Source organism: Myotis myotis, unplaced genomic scaffold (genome assembly GCF_014108235.1).
Source record: "Myotis myotis isolate mMyoMyo1 unplaced genomic scaffold, mMyoMyo1.p scaffold_m19_p_21, whole genome shotgun sequence".
Classification (NCBI taxonomy): Eukaryota; Metazoa; Chordata; class Mammalia; order Chiroptera; family Vespertilionidae; genus Myotis; species Myotis myotis.
This window is the reverse complement of record NW_023416326.1, coordinates 3466192-3481846: the sequence shown is the minus strand read 5'-3', so window position 1 is coordinate 3481846 and position 15655 is coordinate 3466192. Positions and strand designations below refer to the sequence as shown.

The 15655-nt window shown below is 53.3% G+C and overlaps 1 protein-coding gene across 8 annotated transcripts in view; it reads left to right on the top strand.

Moving 5' to 3' along the window:
- The window catches only part of TTC13 (tetratricopeptide repeat domain 13), a 45421-nt gene extending 35600 nt beyond the window's left edge, over positions 1-9821 (top strand). For 5 of the 8 annotated variants that reach the window (XM_036354712.1, XM_036354708.1, XM_036354706.1 and 2 more), the window contains 8 exons: positions 372-455; positions 1156-1240; positions 2558-2667; positions 4348-4483; positions 6374-6453; positions 7813-7891; positions 8024-8103; positions 8963-9821. In XM_036354712.1, coding sequence (XP_036210605.1) covers positions 372-455; positions 1156-1240; positions 2558-2667; positions 4348-4483; positions 6374-6453; positions 7813-7891; positions 8024-8103; positions 8963-9077 — 769 coding nt within the window. In that variant the 3' untranslated portion in view covers positions 9078-9821. The remainder of the gene's footprint in view (positions 1-371; positions 456-1155; positions 1241-2557; positions 2668-4347; positions 4484-6373; positions 6454-7812; positions 7892-8023; positions 8104-8962) is intronic. The other 3 variants (XM_036354709.1, XM_036354707.1, XM_036354705.1) reach the window with 1 other exon arrangement.
- Positions 9822-15655: the final 5834 nt, after the last annotated feature.

Below are 15655 nucleotides of genomic sequence, written 5' to 3'. Positions count from 1 at the left end.
GTGGGCTGCCTGCGGTGGACATCAGGCGGCAGCAGCAGCAGTGCCGTCAGGAGAACGGGGAGAAGGCGTGTCGCTGGGAAAGTGCAGGCATCCCGGGGAGGGAAGTGGCACAGATGTCTGAGCCTCGTTAGCCCTTGAGGACCCTCCTCCCCACTCGGGCATCTCCAGGGCGGCACCTCCCCCGGAACCGGGTGCACGAGCCGACGAGCAGTCCTTGCCGCTCCGTGCACTGGTTGCAAACGGGTGAATTCCCTGTAGGTGTGGCTACCTCATCCTATTCGCTTTCCTATTGTTCTTTTGAATTAACTTGGACATTCGATGTTGTTTGGCATCTATCCCTTTGTAAAAATTCTTTATTATTTTTCTTACAGGGGGCAGGTGATAAACATGAGATACCTGGAATATTTTGAGAAAATTCTTCATTTTATTAAAGACAGAATTCTTATTTATCACGGGTAATGCTTTACATTCTTTTTCCTAGTGGTGGATTGATTTCACGTCTTTGTTATGTTTATGAAACTTGAAAACTCAGCTTATTGATGGAGTAAACAAAGTGTATTAAATGTTTGCATCGTGTTTGGAATCATAAAGCCTTTCATAGTGACTTATCAACCTGCGTCTTCATAACTTAACAGACTCCATGGACCTCAGTGTTGTGGCTTTCCTAGTCTCTTCTAAAAGGCAGGATGCTCCTCTGGCATCCTTTAGAAGGGACTTCAGTCTTAATATTCATTCTTCCTCACCGGAGAGGGAGGGAGATGTAAAGATATAGTCATAACAGTGAACAGAACACTGGAGAAAAAAAATTCTGAGTGAGTCATTATCACCAAGTAAATATAAAATTGATATAAAAACCTAGCAGGGAAATAAAAAATTAATAAAAAACAACAACCACCACCTAGCAGGTACTTCTGTGTGAGCAAAGAAAAAGCCTTTGCTTCTAACTTCAGGGTTGGAATCGGCGAGTGAGGTTTCATGGCCACACAGGATGCTCGTCCAATCTGCTTCCCCGTTTCCTTCATTCTCATCTGTGGGCCGGACTCGTTCGGATGAACCCTTCCCATTACTTAGGAACTTTTGCTGTGGCCCAGCGAGAGGCAGCCACACAATCATTACGTTTCTCTGTTGATTTTAGTCCCATCTCTCTCTCTTTAGTGCCAATAACCCCAAAGGCTTGTTGGAGGTGAGAGAGGCCCTGGAGAAGGTACACAAAGTGGAAGACCTTCTTCCGATCATGAAGGTAAGTTTACCCTCAGGTCCGCAGCACGCCTTCAGGGAACAGTAAAGCTGCAGCCTTCTTGGAGTCGCTAAACGCCATGTTCATTAATATTACGCTGCCAGTGTCATCAAGTTTATAAAGTGCGCCGCCCGAAAACCCTCGCGTACCCACGCTGCGTAATAACCAAAATAAAGTGAAACTCGGGCATCGCACTCAGGCATAGAAGCAGGTCTGTGAGGAAGCAGTCGATGTGGGAGACAGAAGGAACCTTAAAAATACACGCAGGTGAATCCTGCTTCAAGCATGTGGGGACTCGGGTACCATGAGCGACGCTGCCACGGGTGACAGGGTTCTCTGAAACGGTAAACCACGCTCCGGAAAGTCCAGACAGTACCTGGTACACCGCTTCCTCAGTTTATGTGCTGCTGGCAATCTGGAAAATTCCGTGCATACTAAAACTGTAACAAACATTTAGTGCGTAAGCGTAACCGGAGTCCCAGGCCTCGGTCATTACTAAGTTATAGCTAGGTTATCGTCTACAGGAAAGTCCAGAGGGGCATCGGGTAGTCTTGGCTCCCACCCACCTCATCGCTGTGGCCACCAAACGCCCCGTGAATTCCCCAAATGCCCCCCACAGGGCAGAACGGCTCCACGAGGGCTGCTGGGATGCACCACTCAGAACACTGGCCGCCTCTGCCTGTAACCTCTAGTTCCTGGGGGGGGGCGGGCGGGTTCTAGGCAGGACACACAGTCAGCTTAGGGAGGCTTTAACATGTCAGACGGGTGTCGGCTTAGAGAGGAAGCGTGCTGGGCGCAGTGGCTCAGTGCAGCCGAGAGGGAGCAGCTGGCGGGATCCCTGGAACATCCTGGCCCGTGATCTGCGGAGTCGGTGTGGGTCCAAGTCCCCAGTTGCCAATGTCACAGGGAACACTTTCCAGAACAATCAGACGTGCTCGGGAGGCGCGCAGCAGGGCACGGTGTTGCTCTGAGTTCGGGTGTCGGTGCAGCTCTTCCGCTCAGACTCAGAATTGCAGCCGATGATGAGCATAGAAGCCACCCAAACCCAAAGCAGCTCCAGGAGTGAGGGCGCCCCGGCCAGTCCGGGAGCCGGGAGCCTGCAGTGCCGTGGTTCTCTGCGGCCTCGTGGGGGCCCTGCAGGGTGCGAGCTGGGCCCGGAGTCCGTGCTGGGGCCTGTGCTCCATCACTGCTGGCTGGTCTGTGCGTCCGGGACCTCGGTGACCTCCTGGGAGCACGGGCGTCGAGTCCGCCCCGCACAGCGGCGGGTGAGGGTTGACAGTGACTTGAACACGAGTAACGTGAACTTTTTCCCCCCGAAAGCAGTTCAATACTAAGACGAAGGATGGGTTCACGGTGAACACCAAGGTCCCCAGCCTCAAGGACCAAGGGAAGGAGTACGATGGCTTCACCATCACCATCACCGGCGACAAGTACGTGCTCGGCCGGGTGGGGCTGACGCCGGGGCAGAGTGGGCTGTGCTCTGTGCCGGTTGCCACGGAGACTCCGCAGCAGGGCTGTCCCTGTCCCCTGACTCGAAACAAGGCCACGTGTTTCTTCACATGACAGCCATAGTGTTAACACGGCAGATGACTCCTCACTGTGCTGGTGTGACAGCCTTCTCGGTGTTGAGGGTGATGTCTCAGGTGGCAGTGCCCCTCTGGGTTCTGGAAGTTCTTTGTGGGGAAGGCTTTCACTAATAAGACGAACAGGGCTGAGAGACTGGCAGACGGAAGGCCATTGCAAGTTATTCTAATGCAGGTGTTAATGTATTCCAAGAACAGCGCCTGGTGTACAGCATGTAGAATACACAGATGAAAATTAAAAAATAGAATATGCAGATAAGCCCAGATTAACAAATACAAACCCTGAAGTTCTTTTCTTTAGAAACCGATTATGTTGTGCATATTGCTTTACTATCCTCACCATTGCTTTATAGCATGTCCCGTGTCCTGTTCTCATCAGCATGTGTAATAATTGCTTAGTGCTCCATTTTATGGGAGTTGTTTCCCCCACTACTTTTTTTTGTTATTGACCATTTAGGGGGTGTCCTATTTTTTCACTCTCAGTAGCCCCGAAGGGGCGTTTTTATTAACTACTAGAGGCCCGGTGCACAGACTTGAGCACACTGAAAGGAAATTAATTAAAGGTGGCCGGCCAGGCGGGACTGGGCAAGACGGGCCGGACATCCCCTAGAGCCACCCTCCCTCGGTCCCTCCCCGGCTGGCCTCACCTGGGGCGCGCTGGGGCTCAAAGGGCATCTGCAGAGTGAGTGGGGTCCCTCCAGCAAGAGGGGGGGCCCTTGACCTGGCCTGCGGGGAACGGGCCGAAACCAGCTCTCCAACATCCTCCAAGGGGTCCCGGAGTGCGAGAGGGCACTCTGCAAAGTTGCTGTCCCTCAGCAGCTCCTGCGTTGAGCACCTGCCCCCTGGTGCTCAGTGCACGTCATACCCGTCCGCCGGTCAGCTGGCCGCTTAGCCTTTTATATATATAGATTCTAAAATCCAGACTTCACCCGCGGCCTCGGGTCCCTAGAATAGCAGTCTCAGATCCTAGTAGTTCGTGCCTCACTTCTGCCCCCTCCCTCAAACACCTGCAGTGTCAAATGACATCCTCCCAGGCCTGGCCTGGAGCTGCGCCTGCAGCAGAGGCTTAACGAAAGGAGAGGAAACTGGTGTCCCAGAGCTTTCTGAGGCCCTGTGCCCCGGTCACACCAGGGTGGCCGTTTCTGGGCGTTTAAATCCAGTCTCTGCCCCGAGTAGCCGTTTCCCCCTGTATTCGCTTAAGCTCCTAGAATAAGTGCATATGGTTAGACCCAGCAACCTCCGGATTGTGAGAAAATGGCATCCCGTGGCCCATCCCTCATCCATGTGGTTGGAAAGGTGGGGTGGCCCACCCCTCATCCGTGTGGTCATAAAGGTGGGATGGCCCGTCCCTCATCCGTGTGGTTGGAAAGGTGGCGTGGCCCACCCCTCACCCGTGTGGTTGGGAGGCGGGGTCTGCTCTCCGCTTGGCTTGTGCCACATCAGCGTGCCATTTGCTTCCTTTCTGACTCTCTGTTTGGCTCTGGGTTGTAGCGCCCATGCCTCTGACTCGCGTTCTTATATTTTTAGGGTCGGCAACATACTATTTTCTGTGGAAACTCAGACCACAGAAGAAAGAACACAATTATATCACGCGGAAATCGACGCCCTCTATAAAGACCTGACAGCAAAGGGGAAAGTGCTCATTCTCTCGTCGGAGTTTGGGGTGGGTGTGTGTGTCCCTCCGTCCACGCTGCCCGCGGTTCTCTGTGAACGTTAAGCCTCTGTCCTCTCATTGGGATTACTCATTTTATTTTATTTTATTTTATTTTATTTTTTTATATTTTATTGATTTTTTACAGAGAGGAAGGGAGAGAGATAGAGAGTTAGAAACATCGATGAGAGAGAAACATCGATCAGCTGCCTCCTGCACGCCCCCCACTGGGGATGTGCCCGCAACCCAGGTACATGCCCTTGACCGGAATCGAACCTGGGACCCTTGAGTCCGCAGGCCGACGCTCTATCCACTGAGCCAAACCGGTTTTGGCAGGATTACTCATTTTATGCTTGAAACCAGCTTTCATGTCCTGTACATATTTTAGATGTGCTGATGAAGACGGTCCCCATATTTAGTAACTGCAGTCATTGGGGATATATTATCATACATTTGGGCTTTGTCACGATTGAAATGAAAAATGTGGTCCCTGATGAAAGTGACCTTTTCTGGTCTGTGACCTTGTCCCTCCATTGCCCACCCCAATGCAAGGGGGGCTCCCCGGAGGCAGGATCTGGCCTGTCCCCTGGATGTCTGCGCTGTCCCTGGGCCGAGAGTCTGAGGACTCCATCCACGTCCTGGAACGGGTGCCCGTGGCCCCGAGACGGCACCTTCTTTCTCTCACAGTTTTAATCAATTACTTCTTATGATTAAGCATCTAAGTTTTATACGTAATTAAGCATATTTACCATCTAAATTTCTGTGCAGAGGAGGGCTTACCAGAATCTTTTGAGGTAGGGAGGCTTGTCAAGAGCATAATCGATACTAATAAGTGCCTTATTTTCATCTCAATGTATATTCTGACCTTGCAAATAGCATTAAAGGAGGTAGAGATTTGTATGCTTATCAGAAACGTTTGCAGTTGTAAAAACAGCTGGGAAGATAGGCTCTAGACTGGACTGTGCACCCTTCTGTTAGCAAAACTACAGGAGAGCACCAGGTGTCAGGAGTGGGAGCAGCTGTGGGGGAGGAGTGGCCTACGGGGACACCAGGTGTCAGGAGTGGGAGCAGCTGTGGGGGAGGAGTGGCCTACGGGGACACCAGGTGTCAGGAGTGGGAGCAGCTGTGGGGGAGGAGTGGCCTACGGGGACACCAGGTGTCAGGAGTGGGAGCAGCTGTGGGGGAGGAGTGGCCTACGGGGACACCAGGTGTCAGGAGTGGGAGCAGCTGTGGGGGAGGAGTGGCCTAGGGGGGCACCAGGTGTCAGGAGTGGGAGCAGCTGTGGGGGAGGAGTGGCCTAGGGGGGCACCAGGTGTCAGGAGAGGGAGCAGCTGTGGGGGAGGAGTGGCCTACGGGGACACCAGGTGTCAGGAGTGGGAGCAGCTGTGGGGGAGGAGTGGCCTACGGGGACACCAGGTGTCAGGAGTGGGAGCAGCTGTGGGGGAGGAGTGGCCTACGGGGACACCAGGTGTCAGGAGTGGGAGCAGCTGTGGGGGAGGAGTGGCCTACGGGGACACCAGGTGTCAGGAGAGGGAGCAGCTGTGGGGGAGGAGTGGCCTATGGGGACACCAGGTGTCAGGAGTGGGAGCAGGCTGCTGGGGAGGAGTGGCCTAGGGGACACCAGGTGTCAGGAGTGGGAGCAGCTGTGGGGGAGGAGTGGCCTACGGGGACACCAGGTGTCAGGAGTGGGAGCAGGCTGCTGGGGAGGAGTGGCCTATGGGGACACCAGGTGTCAGGAGTGGGAGCAGGCTGCTGGGGAGGAGTGGCCTAGGGGACACCAGGTGTCAGGAGTGGGAGCAGCTGTGGGGGAGGAGTGAGATGACCCTGCTCCCAATGTGCTCTGATAAAGACTCAGTCTGTCATTGGTGTGTAAGCTCACGGGCATGTGTCTTTTTTTCCTAGGAGGCTGACGCTGTTTGCAACTTAATCTTATCTTTAGTTTATTACTTTTATAATTTAATGCCACTCTCTCGAGGATCCAGGTGAGTGCTGTCCTATACTTTTAAAGTTTTCATATGGAAAAGCATGTTCTTTTTTTGCTTGCACTTCCCTCTGTGGGTGTGGGTACAGAAGTAGCCCAATCAAAGACCAGAAGCCTGCCTTTTGGTTTTTTCGAAGTCCACCCTCACATTATGTCCTTGATCCACCACATCATCGAAAATAATTGCTCGAGAGTCCTGATGTTGTGTGCTGGAGTGCTATGGCTCGGGCTCATTCGTTCCACGAAGGTGTATTGAAGGCCTACTGTGTGCAGGCTTCGTGCTCCTTGTACCTTAATTTTCATATTCGCCCACACTGTTACCCCACCCTCATCTCTCTCCCCCAAATTTTAGCCATTAATTGACCTGTAGCCCTAATGTTTTATACTTTTGAGTCACCCACCATTCTGTACTGCTTTTACCATGTGAATAAATTCTGGCTCATGAACCCTTCAGGGGTTTAGATGTCAGTAACAGGGGAGGTGTCTGTAGGGTGCCCAGTGCTGTGTGCATGTCGCCGGCATGTGCTGTTAGCACCTGTCTGTAGGGTGCCCGGGCCAGGCCCCATCCTGCCTCGTCCCCTCCCTCCCTCTCTGCCCTGCGGAACCTCTGAGGGTCCTACCCCCACCGCCTCCCACCTTTCCTCACATCCTCAAGTCCCCCCGGGCCGCGCCTTCCTGCTGTGCCAGCCCAGGCCCTGCCGCCTCCTCCACCTCCTGCGCTTGCCGTGCCCTCTGTGAGCTCGTCCCTGGTAGGGGAGCCCCGGGCGACTCCTGTCCCAGGGGCCCACTCACCCCGCTTAGTTATCTGCATCCTGGGCCACCTGGGTCGCCTGGCACGGGCACACGCGCGGGCATCACAAAGATGCGAGAATCAGGAGGGAGTGTGTTCGATGCCAGGAAGGAGACGGACACAACGTATCGCTTTTCAAACCCGCTGGTAGCACTGGAGAGCGAGTTCTGTTCTTCTCTGAAGGCCAGTTTTTAATGCTTAAGTGATAGGATTAACCTGGACCTACCAAGTATATTGTCGATATGCATGTGACAGCCAAGCCACATGAAGCTGTTAAATATAAACAGACATATTTTCTAACTCATTGTCCCCAGGAATCGAAAACCTAAGTGGGAAGAAGCGTCCTAATTAAAAGAAGGCTTTTATTCCTCAGAAAAGGATATTCTCGGTCACATTGACCCTTGCATTTTACATCGTAGATCCTTTTGTAGAAGTAAATCAGTCTGTACCTTTTAAACCAAATGAAAGCAATCTTACGTTTAATGTTCAGAGGATTCTTAAAAAAAAATGTCACCTCTCACGACGGGAGCCCCGGTGAGCTGGGGACTGACCTGTGCTTCGTTTAAACAGTGTGATCGCGTACTCGGTGATCGTGGGGGCGCTGATGGCCAGCGGGAAGGAAGTGGCCGGGAAGATCCCCAAGGGCAAGGTAGGCGGTGGCCCCGGGGAGGATGGCCGCTCCAGCCGGGCTGTGGGTTGTGACGACCCATGAGGGGACCAGGTGTCCCAGGAGAACCGTGCCTCATGTCTCACCCCCTCCCTAACGCTCCTTCTCTCTCAGCTGGTGGACTTTGAAGCCATGACAGCCCCTGGTTCCGAGGCCTTCAGCAAAGTAGCCAAAAGCTGGATGAACTTGAAAAGGTCAGTCCTCGCGGGGTCCGCAGAGGGTGCTGAGCTGACGGGAGAGAAGGGGCCACTCCCGGGGCTGCTGCCTCGGAGGGGCTGGGACTCGCTCGATTCCCCGAGTTCCTCTCACACAGGGAGCGTGCAGGGCAGGTGGTCTGCGGTCCTGTAAGGCCCCTTCAAGGGCGAGTGTGTGGGTGACAGTAATGAATACAGACGCTGTGAAGGAAGTGACAGGCGTCTTTATTATTTGTGTAACCAGACAGCCAGCTCTCGTGGCTCATGTCCCGCTCACCCCCGCCCCTCGGGTTCCGTGCTCAGGAGCGAGGGACACGCGTGTGCGTCAGTGAACACGGCCGGACGCCACGTGATCGGCCGCCTCTGCCCCTCCTGGCTCTGCTCTACAGAAGCCGCAGGGGAGTGGGCTTGGGAGGAAACCGCTCGCAGATGCCTCGTGGTCCCGGCTGTGAGACGGAGCCCCTGTCTGCGGACACTCTGGTTCCGTCTGCGCGTCCCGTTAGCCTTGCCACGCGTGTCTAGCAGCCCCACGTTCTTCCGGGATACCCTTGTTTCGGTTTCCTGCTCCACCCAGGTGCCCGCCCGTGGGACGTGTGCACCTCACGGTCATGTGCCAATCAGTTTTAATATTTTCCCCAAAGACTCGGATGGCACTTCTGAGCAGCTCATCGCATGAGCCTCCTGGTGCCTCGGTGCCTGGGGGGTGTTCCGCTCCCAGCTCCGTGTTTTGTAGTCACTGTCACTACAGCTGTGGGCTGTTGGAAAGTGGGTGTCACAGTAGGAAGGAAGGCAGCATACACTCTGCCTTTTTGTAAAATTGTGTGACCGCTCACACCCCTCCTGTGTTTTTCCTTTTCAGCATTTCGCCGGCTTACAAGGCCCTGCCCTCCGTGTCCGAGACGTTCCCCACGCTGCGGTCCATGATCGAGGTGCTGAACGCCGACTCCTCGCCGCGCTGCCTGCAGCAGCTCTAGCCGCGCTGCGGGGTTTACACAGTAAAGGGCGGACTCGTGCTTCTTAAGTTATTTTTTAAAACGTGGAATTACAAAGAAATTAGGTCCTTTATTACTTTTGATACCAATTTTTGATAGGAATTGAATACTTGAAATCGTTCTCTTTACTTTCGGAACCAGAACAGAAATCATGAGAGGATTTGGGGGAGGGAAGGCGTGTGTACTAGCCAGTGGCTTGCTGGCTTCCACTTCAAAGTCCTACAGCTCCTCCCTCACAGCAAAAACGTTTACTTCACAACCAAAAACTAATAAAAGGAACGGAACCGGCGGCAGCAGGAGTGTTTGCCTCCCTGTACAGGTCTGCGTTTTCCCAAAGCTTCTTTTTTAGGCACATCGTGCCGGGCGTCTGGCTCCGACTCCTGTGACCTCACGGGCCGGCTCTCCGCTGGGGCTGCCGTGGGGGTGCCGGCCGTCAGCGCCTGCGCGGAGCCCGCAGCCGGGAGCTCGGCTTTGGTGCGGACAGTTTTTGCCAGCGACCGAAACACTGAATTATCGAACCATGTTTTTTTTTTCCCCCTCTTTGTTGGGAAAAATAAACGGGTGATTTCTCTGAATCACTGGTGTTAGACACTGGATCACGTATGCTTTTATTTTGTGAACGAGTTTCACTTCAGGCATAAGAGCATTCAGAAAATACTGATGATTTTTTGCAGACAGGGTACGTGGCCGTGAGTGAAATGGGCTCATTAAACTTGCCATTTCCAACTCGTCTTCCTTTTCTTGATTTTGGTTGCAGAGCGAACCTCTTGCCGGCGTTCTGTCACTAGTGTTTGTGTGGGCTGCGCTCATGGTAGACAGGTGTCGCTGCTTTTCACGTTGCAGGCGGGGGAGCTGAGGCGCAGGGAGTCCTGACTGTGCACGGTCACCAGCTGCTGGAGGGGGTGGGGGCCCGGGTTCCAGCTGGTCCTCTCTGACCCCAGGGCCTGCCCTGCCCACCGTCGTCTCTGGACCCACGGCTCCATTCCCAGGCGCTTAGACTCAGAGGCACCGTCCACGGGAGCCTCTGTGTGTCTGTCCGCGTCTTGCGCTCAAGTCCTGACCCAGCGGGTCTGTGCGCCTGCTCTGTGCCCCCGAGGCCTGGAAGCCCAGAGGGCCGCCTCCCCTGCTCTGCAGGACGCAAAGCACGAGGTTAGAGAGAGCGGGGAGGAACATTTTTTGTTTTGTTTTTACTTTTTCCTCTTTTTGCTTTTTACCTCAAAGTCAGATCCTTCCATTTTATCCAGGACTTTTCCTCACTTTATCACCAGCCCGTTAAGCTTTTAAATCCCGAGAGACCCATTGGTCACTTCGTGAAATGGTCCGAATAAGTGAGCTGCCTGTCTAAGAGAGGCCACTTTCTGAACCCTGTTTGCATGTCTGAGGCTCCTCCCCTTCCCTTTCTCTGCTTTGCCTCATGTCCTCGAGTGCCCAGCGGCCTCCCGGACAGCGTCCCCAGCGGGTTCGAAATCACGAGAGGCAGGACGGCGGGTTCATGAAAGAGCAAGTCCGGAAGGTCCGTGCGTGAGAATCACATCTGTAGCCCCAAACATCTGCAGCCCGCACTTGGGTGTGGCCGCCCTACGCCAGGATCCTCTAGAAACCGCTAGGATGCTCTGGGAGCCGCCAGGATGCTCTAGAAACCGCTAGGATGCTCTGGGAGCCGCCAGGATGCTCTAGAAACCGCTAGGATGCTCTGGGAGCCGCCAGGATGCTCTAGAAATCGCTAGGATGCTTTGGGAGCTGCCAGGATGCTCTAGAAACCGCTAGGATGCTCTGGGAGCCGAGCAGGGTTCTTGTTTAGATCCCAGGACCAGGAAACAGGATTACCATTGAGGGCTAACCCGAGTTAGGCAACAGCCTCTGAGCCTGGGGCTTCTGCCTCTGCCCAGGGGCTTGAATCACTGCGATTTACAGGAGCCGTCCTCTGGTTTAAATTAGTCTGGAAAATTACCCGGCCTCCGGCGCTGAGAGGAAAATTCCACTTGTGCTCCGGGTCCTGGGCCTACACACATCAGCTGTGACCACAGCATGCGCCCCGCCCCGTAAGTGCAAGCTGGGGCCCTGGTGACCCCTTGCAAGTGGATCTGCTTACCTCGTGCCCCTGGGCAGCTCTCATATGAAGTGTGGACTTGCTTCCTAGCAAGAGTTCTATCCAGTAAAGAGCCTCTGGACCCAGATTCAAGAAGCTTCCAGCCCTGTCAGTGTGGCTCAGGGGTTGAGCTTCGGCCCATGAACCAGGAGGTCACGGTTCGATTCCCAGTCGGGGGACATACCTGGGTTTCGGGTTTGATCCCCAGTAGGGGGTGTGTAGGAGGCAGCTGATCAGTGATTCTCTCTCATCATTGATGTTTCTCCTTCTCCCTTCCAGTCTGAAATCAATACAAATATTTTTTTAAAAAAATGCCATCAGAGGCCAGAAGGGCCCTGTTTTGAGCCTCGTGTGGCTTTGCCCAGAAAAGGCAGTTCTGTTCCTTAGACACGGGGGTGCCTCGCCCCTGTTCCCACTTGGTGACAGACCATGGTTGACGCCATGACAGTTCTCCCTACAATCGGAAAAATACCCGAACCCCTTAAAACATTCAACGACGTTTCTGCCAAGAGTAAGTCTGTCAGATCATCTTGTCTTTCCCTTCCTCCTTGTCTCGGTCATGAGCTCAGCCCTCCAACCACACCATGTACCGGCTGGTTTCCTATATCAACCGGGTTCGCCTGGCCGGTGTGGCACAATGGATAGAGCATCAACCTGCAGACTGCACGGTCACGGGTCCCATTCTGGTCAAGGGCATGTACCTCGGTTGCAGGCTCGATCCCTGGCCCTGGCCAGAGCGCATGTGTCTCTCTCACATTGCTGTTTCTGTCTCTCTGTCTCTCCCCCTCTTTTCCACTCTAAAAATCAGTGGGGAAATATCCTCAGGTGAGGGGATTAACCACAACAAAAATACAAGCCAGGCTCACTCCCGCCCCCTGCCCATCCTCTGGGGGTGGGAGTGGAGCGCAGAGCCCAGGCAGGGCAGCATCTGGAATAACCAGTAACAGATGCCGGCTGAGTCATTGTCCTCGGGCCTGCCTGCGTCCGGGCAGAAAGCGTCTATTAGGAAGGCGGCTTCATCCGCCAGCACACACACTGCCCAGCCCCGTCACCAAGAGGCGGCTCCCCCAGACGATCATCGCCTGCCACGGTGCCCGGGGTTTCACGCTCAGTTTCCGAAACGGGCTGGCACTGTCAGCTGGTCATGGGCTGGGAGAAGGTGGGCCGGGATGCTGGCTCTGTGGTTTTCCATGATCTCGAAGGTTTCTCCTTGGGGGACTGGGCACGCAAACTGTTTGGGAAAACAAATTCATCCCCAAACATCTGTTTGTGTGTGTTTGTGTGTGATTTGATATATTTTTATTGATTTCAGAGAGGAGAGGAGAGGGAGAGGGATGGAAACAGTGACGAGAATCATTGTTCAGCTGCCTCCTGCACACCCCGTACTGGGGATGCTGGGGACCGAGCCGGCAACCAGGGCCTGTGCCCCAACCAGGAATTGAACTGTGACCTCCTGGTTCACAGGTCGATGCTCTACCACCTAGCCATGCGGGCCGGGCCATTCCCCAGACGCCTGTACTAACAGCCTACGTGACATGTGGCTGACATTCGGCTGTGTCGTTGGCACGTTGGGATGGGCAGTGGAGAGAGAAGAGGAGCCATGCCCTGATCTTCAACTAGAAGATAACAGTCCTGGGATAGCCATTCACGAGCCCCAGGGACGTGAACGTGACCTGTGGGTGAACACGTCACATACAGCACACGCAGGGCCAGTGGACGTAGAGTCCAAGGGGTTCACTGGCCCGAGGGAGGGGCTTCCCCAGGCCTCCCCTTGCTCATATGACACCCAAAAGGTTGCAGATGCCATCCCCATCTTGGTTTTTTAATATATATAATATATTTGTACTGATTTTAGAGAGAGGGAGAGAGCGATGGAAACATCCATGATGAGAGAGAATCATGGATCGGCTGCCTCCTGCACGCCGCACACTGGAGGTCGAGCCTGCAACCTGGGCATGTGCCCTCACAGGAATCAAACCCTGACCTCCTGGTTCATAGGTCGACGCTCATCCACTGAGCCACACCAGCCGGCCTGTCATCTTTATTTAGATGAACTGCTCACCATGGGACGAACACACGGGAAGTAGCACCCTTTGGGCCCGGCCGAAGGGGCTCAGTTGGCTGAGCATAGTTCCATGCACCAAGAGGTCACCGATTGATTCCCCCGTGAGGGCACATGCCCGGTTGCTGGCTCGATCCCCAGTAGGGAGTGTGCATGCGGCAGCTAATGGATGTTTCTCTCTCCCTCGCTGTTTCTCTCTTTAAAAAAAAGGCTCGCTATATTAATTTTTACAATTCTTAACACTAGATCCATCTCACTATTTTACCTTATTAGCTATTTGGAATTTGTCTATTTTTATTTCTTCCCTGGAGTGCATGAATATGTATATTCATTCCCCAGCAGTTTCAGCCAAGTTCTTTAATTCCCCGAGTTTCTTGTAACCTGGAAGGAGTCTTTCTTTAGTTACCCCTCATCTTCCGGATCCTGGGCTTGACATACTTTTTGGCTGATGTCCTTGAATTGTGTCAGGTCATCTTATATCAGGACGTCTCTGGCAATAAATTACATTTGGTCTGAAAAACTTAAAGCAGCATTTGTTTGTTGCAGCTGCTTTAAGAACCACAGGGGACCCGGTTTCTAATTGCACAGAACGTATCTTATGCAAATTTCAAAGCAAATTCCAAGATGTCAATTAACTCTCAAGAACACATTTTATATGCCACTCCCTATTAAGCAAGGATTCCCAGAAGAATTCAGTGGCACTCAGGTTAGTGTACTGGACCTATGTAGCAACTTAAATCCTATATAATAAAAGCCTAATATGCAAATCGATCAAATGGCGGAATGACCGGTTGCTATGATGTGCACCGACCACCAGAGGGAAGATGCTCAACACAGGAGCTGCCCCCAGCTTGCAGGCCCTGACTGGTGGCGGCAGCAGAAGGCAGGGCTGATGACCAGGTGGTGCCAGGCCAACCAAGGCGGGTGCCAGTGGGGGTCCCCTGGTTGCCCCACAGATCGGTACTGATTGCCGGCCAGGCCTAGGGACCCTACCCATGCACAAATTCCATGCACTGGGCCTCTAGTAGAGAATGATAATCCCCAAAAGTTTTTCTCATCCTTTTGGCTTCATACATAGTCTTCCACATACTGTGCAATCCGGGCTGTGATCTGGCGGCTGTTCCCAGGATATCATGCCGATAACATTGTTGATAACAGCGTCATGTATTACAGAGCTTGCCACATTCATGACATTCTAAAAATATTTTCTTAGACTTTCTGGGCCAGAAGATGATAAGGCCATTTCACATTTAAAACAGAACTTTGGCCCTCGCCGGTTTGGTTCAGTGGATAGAGCGTCAGCCTGCACACAGAAGGGTTCCAGGTTCAATTCTGGTCAAGGGCACATGCCCAGGTTGTGGGCTCGATCCCCAGTAGGGGGCGTGCAGGAGGCAGCGGATCAATGATTCTCATCATTGATGTTTCTATCTCTCTCTTCCTCTCTGAAATCAATAAAAATATATTTTTTAAAAAGCCCCAGAACTTTGTAAATTATCTGTACAATTGTGTTCAGAATTATCCAAGTGTTACTTTGAAAGCAAAGGAACAGCCAAAATGCAATTTTTTGTTTTAAGAGAGGATGCTTAATTCTCATCTGAGACCGGGTTACAGTCTTGTTCAAATCAGCCAGATGTTAAAATAGATAAGAGCTCTGCATAATTTTGAAAAATATGTTTATTAATTTCAGAGGGGGGGGGGAGAGAGAGAGAGATAAATATCAATGATGAGAGAGAATCTCTGATCGGCTGCCTCCTATACACCCCACACTGTGGATGGAGCCCGCAACCCAGGCCTGTGCCCTGACTAGTCATCAAACTGTGCCCTCCTGGTTCACAGGTCAGTGCTCAACCAGTGAGCCACGCAGGCCGGGCTCAGCGTAATTTTGATTTTTGAGGTGTGGGCCTCATCTCAAAATGACCAGCCTGGCCCCCACTGTTGGTGTGTCTCTGCCTAAGGAAACTGGCCGCCCCTCTCCATGTTGTTTGCAAACATCCAGCGGCTGAGCTCTGCTTTCCGAGACTCCAAAATAAGTGTCATTTCAAGAGGCCTGGCGGCATCTTGGGGACCTCTCCATCCACAGCGACAAAACACAGGGCAGGTGGCCGGCCCTGTGGGAGGAACTGCCACCTGCAGGGAAGGCACTGTGAGCTACCTCCCACTTCATTTTTCCCTTTAGGAGGAGCGGGAACTAATTTTCTTTTTAACACCCCGGACACTAGTCCAGGCCGTCCCTTCCGCCTCCTCGCTGCCCACTGCCCGCCCCTCCTGTGTCAGCGCCCGGTGCCAGGACAATGGCCCAGTGTCCTGGGCTTGAAGAAAAGCAGAACAGCCGGGCCAGCGTGGTCAGTGGCTGGGCGTGGACCTAGGAACCAGGAGGTCACCATTGGATTCCCGGTCAGGGCACAGGCC